The sequence below is a fragment of the Coffea arabica genome, chromosome 10e (genome assembly GCF_036785885.1).
Source record: "Coffea arabica cultivar ET-39 chromosome 10e, Coffea Arabica ET-39 HiFi, whole genome shotgun sequence".
Taxonomy (NCBI): Eukaryota; Viridiplantae; Streptophyta; class Magnoliopsida; order Gentianales; family Rubiaceae; genus Coffea; species Coffea arabica.
In genome coordinates, this window is record NC_092328.1 from 1,184,919 (window position 1) to 1,207,049 (window position 22,131).

At 37.3% G+C, this 22,131-nt stretch overlaps 2 protein-coding genes, 1 long non-coding RNA gene and 2 other non-coding genes across 8 annotated transcripts; 1 reads left to right on the plus strand and 4 right to left on the minus strand.

Moving 5' to 3' along the window:
- Positions 1-5,376: 5,376 nt before the first annotated feature.
- LOC113713812 (peptidyl-prolyl cis-trans isomerase) lies at positions 5,377-6,298 on the minus strand. The gene has a single exon (XM_027237598.2). It carries the CDS (start codon positions 6,203-6,205, stop codon positions 5,687-5,689), a length of 519 nt encoding a protein of 172 aa, XP_027093399.2. The 5' UTR covers positions 6,206-6,298; the 3' UTR covers positions 5,377-5,686.
- A 3,540-nt stretch (positions 6,299-9,838) lies between these two features.
- On the plus strand, positions 9,839-17,843 carry LOC113712127 (putative E3 ubiquitin-protein ligase LIN-1). Of its 4 annotated transcripts, XM_027235420.2 has the most exons (16): positions 9,839-11,675; positions 11,852-11,912; positions 12,008-12,388; positions 12,496-12,563; positions 12,752-14,029; positions 14,419-14,563; positions 14,668-14,925; positions 15,043-15,352; positions 15,440-15,564; positions 15,634-15,753; positions 15,960-16,091; positions 16,447-16,569; positions 16,652-16,762; positions 16,923-17,066; positions 17,160-17,411; positions 17,498-17,843. In XM_027235420.2, the coding sequence occupies exons 1-16, from the start codon at positions 10,738-10,740 to the stop codon at positions 17,513-17,515; spliced, it is 4,464 nt and encodes a 1,487-aa protein (XP_027091221.2). In that variant the 5' UTR covers positions 9,839-10,737; the 3' UTR covers positions 17,516-17,843. The 4 variants fall into 4 exon arrangements, with proteins under 4 accessions (XP_027091221.2, XP_027091219.2, XP_027091220.2 ...); XM_027235418.2 differs by having other exon boundaries at positions 10,597-11,675; positions 16,923-17,411; positions 17,498-17,635; XM_027235419.2 differs by lacking the exon at positions 17,498-17,843 and having other exon boundaries at positions 10,597-11,675; positions 17,160-17,480.
- LOC113712128 (uncharacterized) lies at positions 16,872-18,368 on the minus strand. Its single transcript, XR_003453236.2, has 2 exons — positions 18,022-18,368; positions 16,872-17,932 (listed from the first exon to the last, which is right to left on the minus strand). It is a non-coding gene; the product is annotated as an uncharacterized lncRNA (long non-coding RNA).
- Positions 18,369-18,581: 213 nt separating this feature from the next.
- Positions 18,582-18,659, minus strand: LOC113713138 (small nucleolar RNA Z105). The gene has a single exon (XR_003453466.1). It is a non-coding gene; the product is annotated as a small nucleolar RNA Z105 (small nucleolar RNA).
- Positions 18,660-18,780: 121 nt separating this feature from the next.
- LOC113713144 (small nucleolar RNA Z161/Z228) lies at positions 18,781-18,881 on the minus strand. Its single transcript, XR_003453472.1, has one exon. It is a non-coding gene; the product is annotated as a small nucleolar RNA Z161/Z228 (small nucleolar RNA).
- Positions 18,882-22,131: the final 3,250 nt, after the last annotated feature.

A 22,131-nucleotide genomic window follows, 5' to 3' on the forward strand; every position in this document is an offset into this window, starting at 1 on the left:
TCAAGTATCCAATTAATAAAATAAAATAAAATAAAAAGAGGAATGGCGTGACAAAGTTAAACTGCTTACGTGGGCATTTGCCATTGGATTACTCCTATCGTACCGGTCCTCGACATCAATTGTCAACTACCAGGCGCAACGAAGACGCCAAAGCATTAATGATTTAGAATCTTACTAAGAAGTGGTACGTTTCACACCTCACATGATTTTTTACTAGTCATCATATTATATTCTACCATTGCTATTGAATTAAATTAGTAATGTATCCCATTTTTATATGAAATTAGAAATACACCGACCCACGCTCAAATAAACAGTGATCCGCCTGAGATTGAGGTTTCAGAAATCCGTTTGGATTGTTATTTTTTGAAAATTTTATAAAAAATGTATATTATAACAATTTGATGCACGTACAAAAAAAAGTGATTAGCAAATGCGTTAATGTTCTTAATTTTAATTCTCATCTTTTAAATCTCAACCCTTCTTTATTAAAAAAAATAAATTAAAAAATAACAGCAACACGCGGATATTTGGAACTGCAAGTGCATGCAAAATTCCAGATCCAGCTAGGTTTACTGTCATAAGCTGACTCGGTCCACGGTCCAGACCGAGAGTTCGTGATCAAGATAAAGTGCATGTCCGTGCTTTTTAATCTTTTGACCTTTCACTCTGGATTGCTCGGGCTTTATCTCTCTCCTCTTTTCTTATTTTTTTTCTCTAGACGGATCATCGAATAAATCGAATCCGATTAATCATTCGATCCTAGAAAAGAGGCTCCGTCCCCTCGAGCACGTTAATTCTAGAACTCGATTTCTGGTGGGAGAGATGAACAACGATCGCTTGAGAGTTTTCGTGACCAAACGAGCTGTCCACGAGGGGATCCTGTTTTCTTATTGTCTTTGGGGAATTCTCATAATTCAAGCTGGAATTTCTAATGTACAACACAATAAGTGCGTAGAAGTAAACCGACGTTTAGGTAAGGGAATGGATGGCGAAGGTTTCGAAGAATTTTACTTGGTGATGATTTGATTTTTTTAAAAAAAAAATGGAAATGCGTTGAATTTTGAACCTCAAGTTTTAATGAGCAAGCAAAGATCCGTACTATCGGTGGAATAATTCTCTTGACGGCCGATGCAGTTGTAACAAATGCCATCTAGCAATTGGCAGTTTTGTCACTCGAGGTGTCTCAAAGCCTGTCTACACTGCAGTTATTATATTCATTAGTAAAATCCATGGTCGAGGCTTTGAATGGAAATACAATTCCTTCTAGAATGCGTTCTTTTCCAATCATTCTTCTCGACAAATGTCATTTTGGCACGTATATACTACTTGGATTTTTTTTTTTATCAAAAACATGTATTTTCATTGTATTATCTGCACTACTTGCAAAAATTACATCAAACAAGGTACAAAATACATACATAAATTTATGTAAATCTAAAAATCAACCAGACAACAGATCTAAAAGGTCAATAAGCAATAAATATAAAGACAATATTGAAACTTCAAAAACATCCTATGTTCGGATGAATCATTGCAACTCAAATTCAATAGATTTGTAAATGCTTTTCAACGGTCTAATCGAAAATTATGGGTGTGTATGAATTACTTGTTTCTAGATGTGTTTTGAAAAATTATACTATAGTATTGTATTGAAAAACTTTCTAGTGTAGATGGATTTCATATGGATTAAGTGTTTTTGGAAATATATTTTGGGATATTTTTAAAATTAAAAATTCATGGGGCTAATTTTTTTTAAATTTATCAATTTTCACCACCACCATCATTCCCTCCTCCTCCTCCCTCCTTCATCGCTGCTACCTCGCTTTTCCCTTCCCTTTTTTCCCTGCCTCATCCTCTTCTCTCTTCCTTCCATTCCTTTCTCCTTCATTCTCATTCTTGCTTTTCGTTGTCCTCCCTCCTCCCCTCCCTTCCTCTCATATAGTTACGGTCACAAATAAATTATATAGTCAAGTGTAAACCTTAATTTTAAGTTTAATAGATGACTTAATTTTATACAACTAAACAAAAAACTTATTTTAATTTTGTCATACTTTTACACAAACAATTTTATTATTGCGTTTTTTAAAAAAATAAAAATAATTTTCTAACTACTCAAATGTTGTCACGTGATGATAACATTTTAGTTTGAAATTTAAAAGATTAACTGTATAATTTAAAAATTAATAAGCTTGTTTAAAGAAATATTTGGTTATCAAATAAAAACTAAGTGAGCGATCAAGTCTTATGCGCATTTAAATGAAAATCCAATGTTCAAACATTGTCAAAAAAATTACATACACTTGGTTTCTAACGAAAAAAAGACCCATAATTGTTTTTAAAAAATCAGTCTAAAAAACCGGACGAATTTCTAGTTGAACCAGCGGATCAAACAAATTTGTTCAGGTTAACTCCATATTCAGTCAAGTTAGAGGCCCCGCCTAAACTAATGGTTAGTCAAGTTAGAGGCCCCGCCTAAACTTGCACTATGAATGAATGGTCTCAGCTGCATAACTGTGTATTTATCTTCTTTTTTTTTTTTTAAAATTTCTAGTAAGGGAGAGATATGATATAGGAAGTGCGATGGGGAAGGGGAATTCAAATTCAAATTTTTAATTTCTGAGATCTCAACCTTACTTATTAGACCAAAACCCTCTCAACAAACTTATTTATCAAATAGTTTCGATAGTGGATTATTTCAGAAATCCATTTTTGTTGCATCATCAATATATTTTTTAATCATTTATTTTTTTAACTCGCATATATCACATCTATTTTTTTTTCCAAAAAATTATCCGAAACAATATATTATCTAAACACACTAAAGTATTTCTTAAAATATCATGACTGTGACTCAAAATTTGCGAACATACTAGGGTAAACACGGTAAACATTTGAGGAGATAAAACTTGTGAGACCAAGAGGAAGGGAAGATTTTAATTAAACATTATGAGACCAAGTGCGATGGTAACTTTTTTTTTTTTTTTAAAACGATAGTTTATATTGATACTGTAGTATAGAACTTACGAGAGAGGATTTTTTATTACGGGGATGTTGTGGTATGCAGCCGTATGATTTTTCAGGAAAACAACTCAAGAAAATATGTATGAATTTAAAAGTAACCCAAGACTCGTATCCTTCTTGAATATGAGCTCTGGGACATCTTGAATGAATTTATAAACATATTTGAAGAAATTCTGACCTACATTTGGAATGGTTGCGGATGATGAGCATCAGTGCCTTCTAATAGTGTGATGTGGATCATCCAACTCAGATTCACATAATGTAAGGATTCTGCTTGAATAAGCATTTGAACAGAACCTCTACTCAGGAGGTTGGGACATCTGTAGATGCCCTTACGAGTAGGAATCATCAAAAGCTAGGTAAAGTCCAACAAAGTGATCCAGCAAGCGTCCATTGATAAGAAGGGGTCTGGGAATCCTTGAACCCACTCCTGCATTCATGCTGTGCTGCATAGGTAGTTTCATCACCGAAAATATCTTTAGACCATTCAATTTTTTAGGGTGAAACTCTGCGTCACTTGAGATTGACTTGAGTTACTGAATACTTTTTTTTTTTCATTTAAGGTGCCTAGCCTGTAACATTTGCCTCGAGGCTGAATTCCCTTGTGGGATCTAGATACTTTTTTTTTTTTTTTAATCATTGATAATACTTATATAATCTAATCTATCATACTATTTTATAGGAAAGAAGAGCCTAAAGAGGCTATGTAAGAGATTAGTAGGTATACAGACATGACTAGATCAAATGAGTGTTCTGACACCTCTTTTAAATTTTTTTCACTACCTCGACCTACATTTCAAAAAAAGATTTAGTACATTTTTAATGGCCATTGAGTCAAGGTTTCAATGGTTTGGGATCTAGATACAAGGGTGCTCAAAACTCTTCTTTCTATTTGTTGAACTGATTATTTCATTTTGACAGATGCTCCTTTCGTCTTCCTTTTTTAGCCTGCGTCTTCCTCAGGTGACTAAGATGAAAAATCTGGTGATTGTTGCTTAAAAAGATGAATTCGTCTCGTCTTCAAATTTTTGTTTGGCCACATATACATGATTTAATTTTGTTTGGTCACATGTACATGACTGTGGGGCAATTCCCCTGCCACCACCAACCCAAACAAGAAGATTGCAAACTATTTTTACTTGTATCGTTGAGACGCGTCCAGTTTATTGTGGGAATGATACTCCAAAGTATCATCAGTTGTAAGTTGGAGAATCAGCCAGTTTGACGTGGGTATGGCACACCAGGTATCATCTGCCGCAGGATTGGTTTTCCAGGTATCATCAGTCGAAGGCTGAGAAATCTTCTCTCTCTCTCTCTCTCTTAGTATTTACATTCATCGGCTATCTTTACCTTGACAATTTCTTCAGTCTTTTACGGTTATTATTTCTTGAATTCAAGATCCCACTGAATTATCAACTTGAAAAAATTAACCAATATTCAAATGATAAAGGGTTGAATAAAGCATGAATCCAGAATAAAAAAAAAACACAGGCCATGATGCTAGAAGCATGAAACGTTTGGTTGGGCCGGAAATTCTGATTAGTCATAAACTTCTTAACTCTTCTTCTTCAAAAGGGGACGTGCAAACTTTGGATTGATCTCACACCAATTACAAGTATATCGAGTTAAAATCATCAATTACATTTCAACTAACTAAAGACACATTTAATAAAATTGAAATCTAAAGTTTAAAATTTAAAATTATTAAATTATATAATTATTAAATATTAAATTTAATGCATTTAAATGTATAATTCTGACTGAATAAATAAATAATTTATCATTTAATTTTAAACAATTTATCTATAAAATTCAATAACACTTAATTAATTTAAATACTCAATTTTTAATTATCGAATATTTTAAAATTTAAATTCATTAAATTTAAGTACGAAATTAAATTAAGACAACCCAGCTTAAGGATGAAATTCTTTAGAAGGAAAAACCCGGTCAATTTCTTATCTTAGTTAGCGTTGTACAACCCTCTTTATACTATGAGAGGCAGGCGACCAGAAGAGGACATGAAGGAAGCCCATCGTACTCTAGCCACAGGTGTGTTAGTAAGTATTACCGGCCGGGCATTTTTGCGTTGGGGTCGCGCGTTCAGAACCTCCAAAAAATACCCATTTCTCACCTTAAATTTTCTTATACGATACGATATCCCCGAGATAGCTTGAAATTGTATTCTCATAGGAGTACATACCATCTGTCATCCAACCAGGCTGCGCACCGCTTTATTTTATGGGGGAAAGTTAATGCGACCAATGATTGAATTTCGACCAAAATTGGAACCGATTGAAAATTAAGAAAACAAGAGATCAAATTAAACAACCATAAGCAATTAATCTCAAATTTACAAAACCCTGAACACACCAATTATTTCATAATTAAGCGCACTAACCTTCCACATTAAGGACAAAAAAAAAGGTCAAACACAGCAGTAATAGGGGGACCACAACCGCATTAATGATAGACGGATAATAGCGTGGTGGTCAGCCTCCCAATCCAATTTCAAGCCCCAAAACCGAAGGACTCAAAACCCACCAACACTCAAAACAGGATACAGAAGGGTAGATAGGGAAAAAAAAGGTGATTTGGCCAATATTTATTACAAGACCTCCTTGATGTCTAAAACATCAAATTACCCCCAAAAAACCCAGATCTAAGAAAGCTGGCCGCAGTTGGAGATCACCACCGGCTTGGAGGTCCTTCCAGAAGAAGACCCAACCTTCTCAACCGCCTTCACCACATCCATACCCTCCGTGATACGGCCGAACACGACGTGCTTGCCGTCGAGCCATGCGGTCTTGTCGGTGCAGATGAAGAACTGAGAGCCATTGGTGTTGGGTCCGGCGTTAGCCATGGACAAAATCCCTGGACCAGTGTGCTTCTTGATGAAGTTCTCATCCTCGAACTTGGATCCGTAGATCGACTCGCCTCCGGTGCCGTTTCCGGCGGTGAAGTCGCCTCCCTGGCACATGAAACCGGGGATCACGCGGTGGAAGGTCGATCCTTTGAAGTGCAAGGGCTTCCCGCTCCTTCCGACGCCTTTCTCGCCAGTACAGAGTGCGCGGAAGTTCTCGGCGGTGCGGGGAGTCGTGTCTGCGTAGAGCTCCATGCAGATACGGCCGGCAGGGCTGCCGCCGATAGACATGTCGAAGAAGACTTTAGGGTTTGACATTCTGGTTAAGGATTCGGACTGGGATTAGAATTGGACTGGAACCCAAGTGAGCCAGCAAGTGCGAAGAAGAGTAAAGCGAGTGAGACGAGGAAGTTTGATGCGGTGCGGTGCCCTTTATAGTGCCGGGGGACGGGAAATATCTTTATCCTTTTGATCTTGACCGTTGATATGGGACACGTGTCGTCAAGCGATAACATGAATTGAAAGGAGATGGCGACGAGAGAGCAAAGAGGGGCCTCCACAATGTGCTGATTTTTGTCGGTTAGTGTGGAGGTTCGTGGGGCCCACCAAAGCACACGTGCCGTGATGCGGGGACCTTCCTCATCCATCATTAACCTAATTCTGATGGGCCTTCTGCGGAAAGTAATGAGCTCGAACGGAGGCTTTCTCTGGATTGGATTAGGTTGCCATAAAGCGTCCTTATGGGCTTGGTTCTTTGATTTGGGTTGGATTTTATTAATGATGGAATATTAGTCGGCTCGTAGTTGTTGTTGTTGTTTTTTTTTTTTTTTTTTAAATAAAGCTTAAAGTTTGTCGTTCCTTCAAAAATCTCTCAAAATTTTTTCTACCTGCCTTTGCCAATCTTTATCTTTGAGCCTTGTTTTTGTGGTTAAAGACGTGCAAGAATCCTTAAGGGAAAAAAAAAAAAAAGAAAGACGTGCAAGAAACAAATTCTGGAGGATAAATATTGGAAATGATAGGACCTCTACTTTTCAGATTAGAAAATGCTATGACAAAAAAGCTGAATTCCATAAATTGACTAGTACTAAAATTTTGGAAGCCCGAGGATATTTAGCAATTTTCTTTTCATGACTCTTTTTTTGATGGGATGATAAAGTTCTTTGAACATGTACTTGGTGTCAAAAGCACTCCTTTTTTTTGGGTTGGGGATTAAATTCTGATATGAGGTATTGAAAGAAAGGGAACGATATATTGTTGGCCTTTTTTTTTTTTTTTTGGCGTAACGGTACATCTAGTTGAAGCTAACCTACTTCAACTCCTACTTAACCCTATCATATATTTGGATTTTGAAAATATAAAATGTTGAATTCGTCCCTTTGGATCCGAGCCGGCACACCAAATCGGAGAAAAATCGATAGTCCCATACAACTTTTCTGAACGAGTCAGGATATACAGCACAGCAGGCACGAATCGAAACCCGATCAATGAGGAAGCTAGCAACACAAGGCCGATCCCTCAACTGCTGTGCTATGTACCCTGGGGGCGAGTGGCTGATATTAAACTAACTCAATTCAAACTGGTGTGGATATTTGAGGTTTTCAACTTTTCATCTGTCTTGTTGTCATGTTCAGTTTGAGTTTTGGTACCATTGTGCTGCGGTTTTTAATTTAAGACAAGACCAATAATGCAGAACATCAAACCAGAATAGAATAATACTACTATAGTACTTATGCTCTAACCAAATTAAAAGGAAAAATTAACAAGCGAATCACACAAGGAGGGAGGCAAATCGCAAAAAAAAAAAAAAGGAAAAGGTCCAAGAAAGCGTCTTTTCTTTGGGGCGGCTCTGCTTCTGCACTTGTGTAAGAATTAAATATAAGTGGCCGTCCATGCTCGATGGCACTTGGATTTTCAATCAATTGTTTAACTTTATATATATATATATATATATATATATATATTATGTAAAAGAGTTGTGTATTATGACGCACTCATGCCCTGATACCATTAAATTTTTTTTTTTAATAAGTGGAAGTTGTGAAATTTATGCTAATAAACATATCTCGAGGGCATCAGATTCTGAAGCAATTTCGCTATTGTTATTTCAACGGTTATCATTTGGTTCCTTGACCATTATTTGCTTTGTTGATGCTAAGATTTATATGCGGCCTATTAAAAACCCATTTTTTGTTATATCAGTACGGTGCTCAAATTTCCGCCCTGTATTGTTTGAGAAGGGATTCCGAATATTTTCTCTTCTTGTTCAATGAATACAAAAAGAAGAAAGCAATAACCTTAACCAGCAATACATAAACATGAAATGAACAACTAATATGCATGGAGGAAGTTTTACGAGTCTAAACCGCCGTGATACAACCGGAAATGTAATAAGTTCTCAAGCTGCCGCCTGCCCGATTCCCCCACCGGTCGCTTTGAATTTTGAGCCATTTTCGTACTCCATTTTGGACGAACTGAACCCTTAAACAAACAATTCGGCCTCGAGGGTTCGGTTAGAGTTAAAATTTTAACGGATTCAAACAAGAATTAAGATTTGATTAATATATCAAATTGAATTTGAACTTGTACATATTTGGCCCGTTAAGGCTTGAACAATTTTTAATATTTTATTTAAAATATTTATTAATAACTTATGTAAAATTATGCGTTTATTATTTTACTATATAGATATTATATATAATTTCATATTAAAATTAAAAAATTAAATAGCATTTTGATATCTTAAATCGAATTTGAGTCTATCGAATATTAAATTGAACTTAAATTAGAACAAAATCTAATTTATTTTTATTTTTTTTACAAATCTTGATAACCAAACGAGTTTCACCAAGCAACTGACCTTTTTATTAAATAATAACCCTTTAAATTAAATGGGAATTTAATGTGACAATTGGATTCCAACTATTTTGCTTCCTCATCCTTATCACAACTTAGGACGCATTTAATAAACCTAAAGTCTGAAAACTAAAAACTGAAAATTAAAATCTGAATTCGTTAAGTTACTAAATCATTAATAGTAAATCTGACATTTGAGTATATATTACATTAAATTAAGTGATAAGCAAATAGTTTATCACTATCGTTTAGAAAATTTAGTAGCACTTAAGTAATTCAGATATTCTTTTTTGCTTTTTTGTTATCAAACACATCGAAACTCATTAAATTTAAATGTTGAATTGAGTTATTAAATAAGAGCTTAGTCAACTCCGAATGCCTGTCGGGGACATTTTACATCATAAATTCATAATAGACCAAACCAGCCTAGGAGATTCTTTTTTTCCATTTTAAGGAAGCCATGGAGATTCTTGGTTGGTCCTTGGGCGTTGTCAAGCCCTTTTGCCATCAACTATGGTCGAAGTGAAGGTAACACATTAACGAAGGATCAGCAGCCAATTGGCAATTGTCAACGCAACAATCAATTCGTAAGCATGAATCACTTTTTCATAAAAAATTATCTGTTTAGAAAAAAAAAATTCGAATCTGGATTTGTTGAAATAGTGAAATAATACTGCTTCAAAATACACATTCGTATGTTTTGTGCACTGTTCATACTTACCTTGGGGTACCATTGCAGCACTAATAAATAATCACCTGTGAAAAAAATTTTAGTTGAGAAATGAATCAACCTATTCTTAAACCTTAAACAAGTACTCATATCTTGGGCATGACTCATTTTTAGTCGATCCTCTTTTCACATCTTACAACCACAGAAAATAAAAAGAGTATCCAATGGAAAAGAGTCAAGTCCCTAACATCAACCCGTTAATTTGAATTCAATCTTTGATTGATGAGCACAAATTTTGACATCTACTTGCCAAGAAATGACATTAATGGTTGCTCTCGCTCAACTAAACTTTAGTTGAACGTTAATTCTGTCCGATTAATACAAAAACTAAACTTCAACAAAGTTCGAAGTTTGCTAACAACTAAAGCAAGATCAATTATCACGACCAAATGTGGAAAAATTCTATTCCGATTCTCCTGAATCGAAAGGATTGGTAAAAGGATTTTGTCTTGAAAGGAACAGTTGACGTTTTTGATCAATCCATTTTGTCACCTATAAAATATTTTAGCATTTAACTGCTACTAAATAATTAAGTTAAATGCTATATTCCCCCGGTCCACGCTTTGCTGTTGGATTGATCAAATGTTGATGATTACAGAGCTTAATCCAAAGGGAGCCGGCAGCCAGCTAACAGCCTCGAAAAAGCCGGCATCCTTCCCTTTTCCCTCTTCTTGTTACAATCCCCCCCCCCCCCCCCCCCCCCCCCCCCCCCGGCTCATCATGAATGAGACTTGTGCTGACTGTTCATGTCAAATCCGTACTTTTCAGATTTTCTTGAGTCCTGTTAAAAATCGGTTTCTGTATCATAGATTCTGATGGCTTAAAGACCATTCAGAGACAAGAGATAGATCATCTGAATTCGGAAGCTCTTATAGCTTCTTCAACAAGTTTCTTCAGTTGGTTTCTTGAAATTCTGAACACTCCAGCACAGAGATTGCTGCTTCTTTTTTCAGGCGAAAGAAGGCAAAAACAAGCAAGCACGACTCTGCCCAGAGAGTTATCCTTCATTCTGCAATTTCAGTACTTTATCTATCTCTAGCATCGTTTTTATCGAGAGTTTCTCTCCATACATTGTACAGTAATTAAAAGCCAGTTATTTTTAAGCTTCTGGGATAGTTGGCTTTTACTTTTAGACGATTGGTGGTAGTAGCACGTGGAACAATAGGTTAGGTTTCTACGTACCCAACAAATTGCAATTTTACCTGATGTTAGAAAAGCATTAGGCAAATCATTTGAAATTCATTGGTTTGGTGAGTTTGGTTACGAAATGGCTGGAAATTATAGGTTTGAGATGGATCATACGGATATTGTGAGATCATTAATCACAACCATTGGGAGTTTTATTCAAGATAGGTTAATTGATAAAGAACAGAGAGCCCTGCAGAAAGAACATTGTGCTGAAAGACTAGCAGCTGAAGATGGAAGCTCTGATAAAGATACCGAAGTTAGGTACTCTGATCAAGCCGTCCTTGCAAATCTTGACTGGGGAATTGAGGCCCTCGAAGAGGCAATTGGCACTTCCAACATGGAGACTAAAATGGCAAGATTAGATTATGCTGAGAAAATGTTACAAGTTTGTGCAATGTTGAATTCCAGTCAGAGAACTGCTGGGGTTCCCAATTTCTATTTGTCTGCATGGGCACATTTGAATCTTTCCTACTTGTGGAAGTTGAGAAACAATGTTCAGAATTCGGTTCTTCATATCTTGGACATGTTTATCATAGACCCTTTTTTCTCCAGGATTGATTTCGCTCCTGAGCTCTGGAAATCATTGTTTCTTCCGCACATGAGTTCCATTATTGGATGGTATTCGGAGGAGAGGCACAGGATAGTGATGGATGTGATTCCTGATTCTAATGACTTGTCCTTTACGGTCGATTTTGATAACTACTTCAATGAATCACTAATCACATCTGTGAGGCCAGATCAAGCAGAAAAAATGCAAAAGCTAGAGCATCTTTATGGGCAATCTTTGGATGAGAATACAAGGCTTTATGCCAGATATTACAAGGAGTGCATGAACTATGACTCTGCCACAACCAAGAAGGTGATCCCTATGATGCCAATTGCAGAGCCACCAATGACACCTTTGCATGAGGTGAGCCATAAGATCCCTGATTATGTCAAATTTGGTCCAATCTTGCCCAAGAGTGCTGGGTTTTCTCCTGTTCTGAAAGCTCAAGGAGAGACAAGCGAAGCGTCTAGGTAAATCTGATTTTACATTAATTGCTCAGAGAAAATATCATATCAGTCGTCCTTAATTTATTGAAAGTTTCATGGTAGTAACTTAACTTTATATAGTACTTTTAAAAAAAAATAAAATTATTCATATTTCTATGGAACCGAAGTTGCTGAATGTGGTTCCTCATGACTTAAAGCAGATTAAATTTAGCTTCTGCATCTGATGAGAATCTCGATGACTATGCCATTTGGGATCCAACTGTAAGATTACCAATTTTGTTTTATAGTTATAGTGAAACTTCATTGCTCATAGTGGCAGTACATGTTTTGTTTATTACCTTGTTCTCCGTTGTCAGCAAGGAATTCCCGAGGAGAGTGAAGACGAACTCGATTATGAGCCTGAGGCATGTGAAGAATCTACAAACAGAGGTGTCAAAGCTGCACCTTCTTATAGCAGCACCATAATCAATAAGGATATAGAAGCGACTTTGAAAGTGCAGGCGACCAGAGTGAGGAGTCGAAACCAAACACCTAATGACTTCTCCCCTGTGGATTCTCCCAAAAAAAAGGAGTCACCTTCAAAACCAGAGACACATGGTAGGAAGGAACCCACATCTTTATTGCGTTTGGTGTCCACCCGAGCCAAGGAAAGGACAGCCTCTGCTTCTTTGGCTGATTCTCCAGATTCATCTCGGCATTCAAACATTAGTTCAGTAGATAATGATAATGAACTGATGGTATGTTACCAATCTTAAGTTATTTGGCATTCGTCTTCAATTTTTTTTACTTTTATGTACCCAAAACTTTACTTATGAAGTCTTACTAAAGAAACTTAGAAACTCAGGAGCAGCAGAAATCTGGAAGGAAAAGCAGCAGTCATTCTCGAAGGAGCAGTCAAGTCCTGGAGAAAAGGTAATGGGGATGCAGATGGACAAGTCACTTCTTTCCCTTACCCCCATAATTTGTGAGAACGAAGATTGAATTTGCCATCTCTCAACTGCACGTTAAGCATAGCTTCAATTCTTTAAAGAAGCTACTTTCAGAAATTCTCATTCTGAATATTTAATGAATGATTTTCCTTTTACGTTGAACAATGGCAGCTTCTCAAATGAAAGTGATGAAGGTAACAATAGCATCATCTCTCTGCTATCGGACAAGCAGACTCCTCAATCAAGGCCGCCAAAAGATTTTGTATGCCCTATAACAGGGCAAATCTTCCATGACCCAGTCACCCTTGAAACAGGACAGACGTATGAAAGAAGAGCTATCCAAGAGTGGATAGACAGAGGAAACACAACTTGTCCCATTACCCGGCAGCCTTTCTTGGCCACTGAACTGCCCAAAACAAATTATGTCCTAAAAAGACTAATTACCTCTTGGAAAGAACAGCATCCTGATCTTGCGCAGGAGATGTCCTATGCTGAAACTCCAAGAAGTAACTTAAGCACACCTTCATTGAATGAGATGTCATCAGATTCCAATCCTTCCGGGATGACTAGTTATCCAATTCGAAGATTAATGGACAACGATCCAGAACATAAACCCCGAAGATTTATGCGAGCTGCAGTGTCAACATCACCAACCAGCGTACTATCTCAACCTGCAGTGGAAACAGTTATAAATGGACTTAGACCTTACATTTCATGTCTCTGTAATTCAGAGGATCTACAAGAATGTGAAGCAGCAGTCTTGACAATAGCCAGGATATGGAATGACTCAAAGGTTGAATCAGGCATTCATTCCTATTTGTCTTCACCAGCAATAGTAAATGGCTTGGTTGAGATATTGTCAGCATCTTTAAACAGGGAAGTTCTCAGAACAACAATTCACATTCTCTCGCAGCTCATATATGCAGATGATAGTATTCGAGAAGTTCTCACCAGTGTGGACACTGATTTTGATTGCCTTGCTTCTCTAATGAAAAATGGTCTTGCTGAGGCAGCAATACTTATATACCTTCTAAGACCGTCATTCTCTCAGCTTTCTGCTCACAACCTTATACCGTCTTTGACACAGCTCATTTCCAGCAAGAGCGAAGATCCCCTCGATCTTCAATTTGTTATGGCGCCCAAGGATGCGGCACTAGTTTTGCTTGAACAGATCATTACAGGAGGTGATGAGACGACCAGGTTGACAATCACTATGGATATTATATCCACTGGTTCAGTTCCTGCCTTGCTTAAGTGCCTAGATAGGGTGGATGGAAGACATTCCAGTGTGACAATACTGCTATGCTGCATTAGGGCAGATAAGAGTTGCAGAAATACAATAGCCAGCAGAATTGAGTTGTCTCCTGTGCTTGAGTTATTTCATGCTGGAAATGATAGTGTGAGAGGCACATGCATAGAATTTTTCTCTGAGTTAGTGCATTTGAGCAGGTATATCAGAACTTGCTCCCCTTTTCACGTTCCACGTCTATCACATTGCTTTCACTGATCATCATATTATTCTCCTTCCCGAACAGACTTCATGAATTTTGTTAGAAAGATATATTGATTAGGCTGCTTCTGCTCATAGTTTCTCTGTTATATTTATATCACAACAACTTTAGATGCATGTTTATCATCCTTTGTGGGGAAGTCGTGCTATAGGCTTCCTTAGCATATGCTTGTTAATCTTACTTTCGAAAAAGAGTACATCACTTTGCCAAGTGCCTGATATGCTAATGCAACAATGCTGGTTTTAGCTCCCCCCCCCCGGGGCGCCAACGCCCCAAAATTCCAGAGGAAAAACAAAAGATTGTAGTTCATTTATTCTTATGCTACAGGAGAAATTTGTGCAACCGGATTCTGCAAATAATTAAAGATGAAGGAGCATTTAGTACCATGCACACGCTTCTTGTTTATCTACAAATGGCTCCAATGGAGCAGAAACCTGCAATTGCTTCCCTTCTTCTTCAGTTGGATCTCCTGGTTTGTCTTCTAAGGACTCTTGTTTAGTTGCTTTTAATAGGCCACTGGTTTGTTTCTAATCAAGAAAGCAATACAAATTGAGCTAACAAGGATATTCTTTTTAGGTTGAACCAAGGAAGATGAGTATCTATAGAGAAGAGGCAATTGAGGCATTAATAGAAGCACTTCGCAAGAAGGAATTCCCAGCCTCTCAAATTGCAGCTTTAGATGCCTTATCATCTCTTCCAGGGCATATGAACGCCTCGGGGAAGCCCTACACTGAAGCCTGGTTGCTTAAGCTTGCTGGATTTGATCAACCTTACAATGCTTTGTTGAAAGGAGAAAAGCTACAAACTTATGAAAGTGAATTCAGCGAAACTGTGGTATATAAGTGTAACCTGCCTAACTGTCTCTGATAAATCCACAAATTATTCTATTTCACATGCAAACATAAACATGAATTTGGAGATGAAATTCCAACTTTTAATAACTATCCGTAGGAAGAAGAAGAAAGAGCTGCTAGATCTTGGGAAAAAAGAGTGGGATTTGTTCTCTGCAACCATGAAAAAGGAGCAATTTTCAGAGCTTTGGAGGAGTGTATCAAGAGCAATTCACTAGAGATAGCAAAATCTTGTCTTGTCATCAGCACATGGCTCATCCATATGCTTTACAATTTTCCTGATACTGGGGTAAGAGATGCAGCTCGGAAGTATTTGCTTGATCAGTTTATAACCATACTACAATCATCAAAGAACCTTGAGGAGAAGATTTTGGCAACTCTTGCTTTGGGAGGCTTTATTACTGATCCAGGTATAAACGTAGTTTGCTGATGATGTACAGATCAAAAGTTGACTAATTATAGCCAAGTTGCTTAGGCCAATCTTCATTTTTCTCAAGGTGCACTTAATGAACTGGGGGTATATGCCAAAAACATGTACAAAACATTGAGGAAGCTGAAGCGAAACTCTGTAGTGGTCAATGATTTGTTGAAAGCTTTGATAAACTTGCCATCAATTGATGCGGTGAGTATGAAGTATGCATCCTTTTTTATGGAGTAACTAATCAATTTTGTCTAACAAGATGAATTCCAGGCAGAGTTCTGGTGCTACGCTGAAGGTCCGGAGTTAGATGCATCCATAAATGGTGAAGTTCTTTCCATTCTTCACACCAGAGGCCGACTTATCAGCAGCCATTCTGATGGAACCATGAAAGTATGAGCCCAACATTGGTTCAGTTTATTGGCTCCCTCATAATGTGATTATTGTTTTCACACTCATCAACTTACATCTGTTTTGATGGGAAGTCCTATGTGATTATTGTTTTTACACTCGTCAACTTACATCCGTTTTGTTGGGAAGTCCTAGAAGGATGTTTTCAAAGAGCATTTTCTCGTTTCTAATAATTTTTATTCATTCAGGTGTGGGATATCGGAAAGAAGATTCCAAGATTAATTCAAGAAGTTCGGGAGCACAGTAAAGCGGTTTCATGTCTCTGCCTTTCATCATCTGGTACCAAAGTGTTCAGTGGCTCCTTGGACAAGACAATCCGGGTAAGAGATCAGTCCTCTGTATGTACTTGAAAGGGGAAACAAAAGCTAAATTGAACTCAATTACACTTCTGTTGTCAGTTTAGATTGGGAACTACATGGCAAGCAAAATTGAGTGTAGTTCACAGCGAATTGATTGTTAGCCTCCAGAAACCAATATCATATACCTACTCACCTACCTAAGAGCATTACCATAAATTGCAATGGAGCCCTGTGTATGAGCTCTTCAGTTTGTTATGAACTTAGTGTCTTTCTTTGCTAATTCCTGTGACAAATGCGCATGAACTAGTTATTTGAATAATCCAGGCATTCATTGCCTTGGTATAGCCAAAACAATCTAAATGAGTCTTGTATCCAGGTCTGGGCAATCAAGCAGGCAGAAATTCAGTGTGTTCAAGTCCATGATGTTAAGGAGGCAGTGCTGGAGTTGTATGCCAATAGCAACTTCGCCTGCTTTTCGTCTCAAGGAACTGGAGTAAAGGTCAGTGCAGCAAACTTTTTAATTCATCTAAACATGTCACAAAGCACACAGCTAACCCCTGCTGAACATCAAGTTTTTGCAGGTTTATAATTGGTCGGGAATTCCTAGGCATGTTAATTTTAGCAAAAATGTGAAATGTATCTCCTTGTTGGGCGATAAGATCTATTGTGGCTGTACCAGTTACAGCATACAGGTACAGTTCTTTGAATGACCTCCATAATTGTCATTTTGACCTAGTCATGCAGTTTTTCTTTGGAGAGAAAAACTGCTCCAGCTCCAGCATAGCCAGCAATAAACACAGGTAGCATAAAACTGGTGTTTTTCTAGTACTAAATTCATAATTCACTTGACAGGAGGTGGATTTAGGAACTCTCACATCAACCATATTCTACACTGGTACAAGGAAATTGCTAGGGAAACAAACAATATTCTCCTTGGAAGTCAACAGCGGTCTTCTTATTGCTGGCGGTTCCTCGGTTGATGGAATAGCAGGAAAGGTAAACCATCTACGTTTTTGTATCTGGCATGAACGAGAAAACATGAAATTCTTGACTTGCCTATCATTTTTGACACAAAATTTGCGTATGAAGGTGTTCTCTCTCCCGAGCAAGGCCGTCCTAGGAACGCTGTCCACTGGTTTGGACATACAGAAGATAACAGCCAACAATGACTTCATATTTACGGCTTCAAAATGTGGAATAATAGAAGTATGGCTGAAAGAAAGAGTAACAAAGATTGGTTGCATCAGAAAGTCCGGTGGGAATAACACGAAATTGTTATCATTGGCTTCCGATATGGATGGACAAATGCTTTTTGGTGGTTCCTCCGATGGCAAAATCCAGGTCAGCCACAGACTTCTTGATTATCTTGGACGTCAAATGTCGTTCATTTTTAAGACTGGATCTCACTAATTGCCCTTGCATTGCAGATTTGGACGCTAAATTGAATGTTGAAACATGCGGAGTTTTCCTGTATAAACTCAGCAATGGTTCGCCAATTGATTGCCGCCTCATGCTGGTTGTAGCATCGCTCAGTTTGCCTGCCCTCTACGATGCACAATTTTGCAGTGAACCAGTTCTAACTATAATCTTAAATTCTTTTTAGTATGTTAACCTTTTCTGAGGGGAGTTGCAGCTCTTTCTCTCTGCATTTGCCACCATTGATTCTCCTAGTACCAAATTATGTTATGTGGGAAAGGTTTCAGTTGAAACAGATGCATCATGCACTGACAATTTCACCAGCTTGCAAATTCGATGTCCTCGTCCTTGCATTTCTCCCTCTTCTTCAACTTGTATGGCAAACAAATCCGAATCTTTCAGTAAAAACTTAATCATACGCTTTTTATCAGAGTCATTGGAAGCCTCTGTCAAACCACGAAAATAGCAAATGAGAATCTTTATACGATGTTATGTCTCCTTCGCAGATGTTCAGGCAAGTATTAAAACAACCAACCTGAATTCAACCGAAGGAATGCAGTGATGTTGGGAGCTGCATTCATCCCTAAGGCATAGAATATATGCAGCCAAAGAGCCAAACTCCAGCCCCGTAACACATTTGACCCCTAAACTCAATTTATCTCAACCAGGTTTCCCATTCAATTATTTGCAACTTACCAGCCAGTACCATGTTTTAACCTGTTATTATTTTTATTTTTTATTTTATTTGGAAAAAAAAAAAAAACCAAAGGAGTGATCTGTAAACCCCACATCAGCACTCAGAATGAAAAGGACTAGATAGATAAAAATCTGGGAAATATCAAAGATCTTTCGATCTCAATCCAAAACTAATCCTCATGGTGCCAACCTAGAGTTTCCAGTACTCGGTGAAATTTTCAAAATTTGTTAGTTCTCTTATTAAGGAGATCCTCGTTAGCTTCTGTTCCAGGCTCCAACGTAGCCTATCAGCCCAGTAATGATCATCAAAAAAGAGGAAAAAAAAAAGATATAATCAAATCAAAATAAAAGAAAAGGTTGAAAAATAGTATGAAGATGGGTGATTGGAAAAGCAAGCATTCAGAATGAGTAGGAGGTTTAGTATTCCTTTTCATGAATTTAGTCGGAATAATTAGTATAAATTCATCATCATTATGCTTGCCCCAATCGGAAGAACAAACTACTGCTACTAGACCATTAAATAAGAGGCAAAAACAGCAAATCTCTTTTTTTGAACGAAAAGAGAAAGCTAGACATTTTGGACAGAAAAAGCAACAGAGAGCATCAGAAAACTTGGATTATTGCATCAACAAGGACACCTGAAAGGGTGCCTCAGACGACCGTCGTGAGAATTTTAATCCAATATTCATCCTTTGGCGCCCCCCAGAAATTTCAATTACCAGCATGAACAACATACATGTAAAGTAGGCTATCCTATGGGGAAGAGAACTACTAGACAATTGAGAGGACAGAAGTAATAAAGAGAATATCAACCCAACCATCGAATCAGACCTTTGAGAAATTAGCTATGAAAGAAGATCCTCAATCCGACTGTTTCATGCAGGTACGCATCCGCGCAATTTAAAGTGATGGGCGATGTGTTATTAGGGTTTCCTTCAAGCTGTTACAATTACCATCTTACCCTCATCCAACCCACAACCTTGCATTATTTTCTGGGGGTGATTCTTTTCGGTTTTTCCCATTCAAAAAAGAAAAAAAAAAAAAAAATTTCCAAGCAATTTCAAGCAAACATATATATGTACACATCCTAATACATGTACTTATTTGATAAACTTGTCCTTTCGTAAGAAATTGCTACAATTATTTTGTCTTTTTGCTTCTGGTTTGGGCTGCAATGTATGTGAATTTTTATTTTATTTTATTTTATTTTTGTAGTTTTGGAGATTTTTCCTTGCACATTGTTCATCCATTATTTTATCTTATATTTATTAAATTTCAAGAAAGGTATAATTTTCCTACAAAAACTTATAAAAAAATACAATTCAAATGAAATAATTCTTGTCTTGTAATAATTCAACCAAAAAAAATGAGATAATATGTTTAACAATAAATCATATATACATTGACAGTGTATACATTATCACCGTTAGATTCATGATATGTGTGCAAAAGTTGAATTTCAAATTTAAATTTTACATAGTTGTTATTCATCAAATGCTGATATTGTATACACTGTCAGTGTAGGAAAGATTAATCTTATGTTGAATAAATATTATATATACTGACAGTACATACGCTATCACCGTTAGATTCATGACATGTATGTAAAAGTTGAATTTTAGACAAAAATGAACTCTAATATTAAGATACTGGTACATGGAGCCTACTAAAGCCTCGTGCACATAGGTCTCAAGCTCACCTCATAATATGTAAATTGGTTTTGAGTTGAAGAATGATCGGATTAAATGAACAAATATGCAATTTGTAAAATGGTCTAGAAAGTAAAATCATATCTATACAATAATAAAGAGTCTCTAGAGTTAATTTGGTGTTAAATTTATCCATTAACTTTTAGTTAACTTAATCTATTAATCTATTAATGTCAGAATGTGTGTTCAGAGATGGCTAAATTCTGGTGGGGGCAGAGGGAGGATGAGAAGAAAATTCACTGGATAAAATGGAGTAGAATGACAGATATCAAAGCTGAAGGGGGTCTGGGATTTAGAGAATTGCAGGACTTCAACTTGGCATTATTGGGGAAATAGTTATGGAGAATTTTGATGCAGCCTAATTTGCTGATGAGTAGAGTTATGAAAGCGAGGTACTTTGGTGGGAAATCCATATGGGATGCACAACCAAAAGGCTTAGATTCATGGTGCTGGAAGAGTTTACTGAGTGCCAGAGAAGTGCTGAAGGAAGGACTAAGAAGGAGGGTGGGAGATAGGGAATCTATTAAAATCTGGGAAGATAGGTGGCTGCTAGGGATAGAGGATGGGAAGATAAGGTCTCAGAGGAAGGTTGATAGCAAGATTCAGAGGGTTAGTGAGTTGATCAAGGATGGTAAGTGGGATAGAGAATTGCTGAGGTAGGAATTTGAGGAGAATGACAAGTTGCAAATACTAAAGATACCACTGAGCTTGGGGAAGGTAATGGATAGGACCTATTGGGCAAAATCAAGTTCTAGTGTGTATTCTGTCAAGACTGGCTATAAAATAATTAAGGAAATGAAGAGAAGACAGTGTCAGCGGGGAGGAACTTTAGAACCAAGTAGCAGTAGGATGATCAAGTCTCAAAACTGGAGTTTTCTGTGGGGCTTGAGCATGCCAAATAAATTCAAACACTTCGTTTGGAAATGTTTGCAAGAAATATTACCAACAAATGCAGTGGTGAAGCGAAAGTGTGGTAAGGGGGATCATGTGTGCAAGTGCTGTGGTGATAACCCTGAGACATTAAAGCATACGTTTTTTCTGTGCTGTAATGCTAGAGCAATCTGGAAGGTGGCACCATTGAGGTGGGATGGATTGGAGGAGTTTAGGAATAATTTTTGGCATTGGTGGGAAGAACTTAGGGGGGCTGTGACTCGAAAGAGAGGAAGGGAGCACATAATTCTCATGGTAAACATCTTGTGGCAGATTTGGAAATCCAAGAATAATAAACAATTCAACAACAGGAGCAGTGAGCCTATAGTGGTGGTGAATAAGGCACTAATGGAATGGAATGAGTTTCAACTGGCACAAGGGGGGGAGCAAAACATTACAAGTTGGCAGTGGGAGAGCAGGAGAAGGGCAGGAGATGGGATGCACCACAAGCTGGCTGGATCAAGCTCAACACTGATGCAGCTTTGGACCAACAGCGTAACAAGGCAGGATGGGGTGTAGTGGCCAAGAACAACTTAGGGGAATTGGTAGGTTCATGGGCAATGCCAAATGAAGGCTGTGCTGAGGCACAGGTGGAGGAAGCTCTGGCAATAAGAGAAGCTATGGTAATAGGCAAAAGAATGGGATGGAGGAAAGTGGAGTTGGAATCGGATTGTAAGCTAGTAGTAGACAAAATCAATGCAAGGGAGGAGGAAGTCAGCATAGCCACAATTCAATTGGATATCTGGAGATTGATGAAAGATTTTGATAAATGTTGCTGTTCCTATACTAGAAGGAGCAACAACTATGTAAGTCACTATTTAGCAAAATTTGCTATAATAGTCTAAATGATGTAGCTGAATGGAAGCTTAGCTTCCCAGCGTGGTTGCTTGAGTTAGCTCAGGCTGATTTACAGGAGCAGTTGCTCTGACATTGTATCCGGTTATATTTAATGCAATGTTATCGTTTGGAAAAAAAAAAAATCTATTAATCTTTAATTACTAAGATAATTATCAAAATAACTATTAATTTATTAAACAAAATTTCATAAAATTTAATTTATTCTTAAATTACACACATGTGGGTGCGCTTTTAGCGCTAGTTGGAAAAACACTTGTAACAATAGTATAATGTTGAGTTAATTTTAGACTGTAAACAAACCAGCTTGCCCTTGCTGGCTTGCTCAAACAACACACAAAAAAAAAAAAAAAGCAAAAAAATAAAAGGGAATTTCGCCAATTTGGTCCCTAAATATTTTCACTTAAATCAATTTCATCCTTCATGAAATATTTTAACCAATTTAGTCCTTGAAC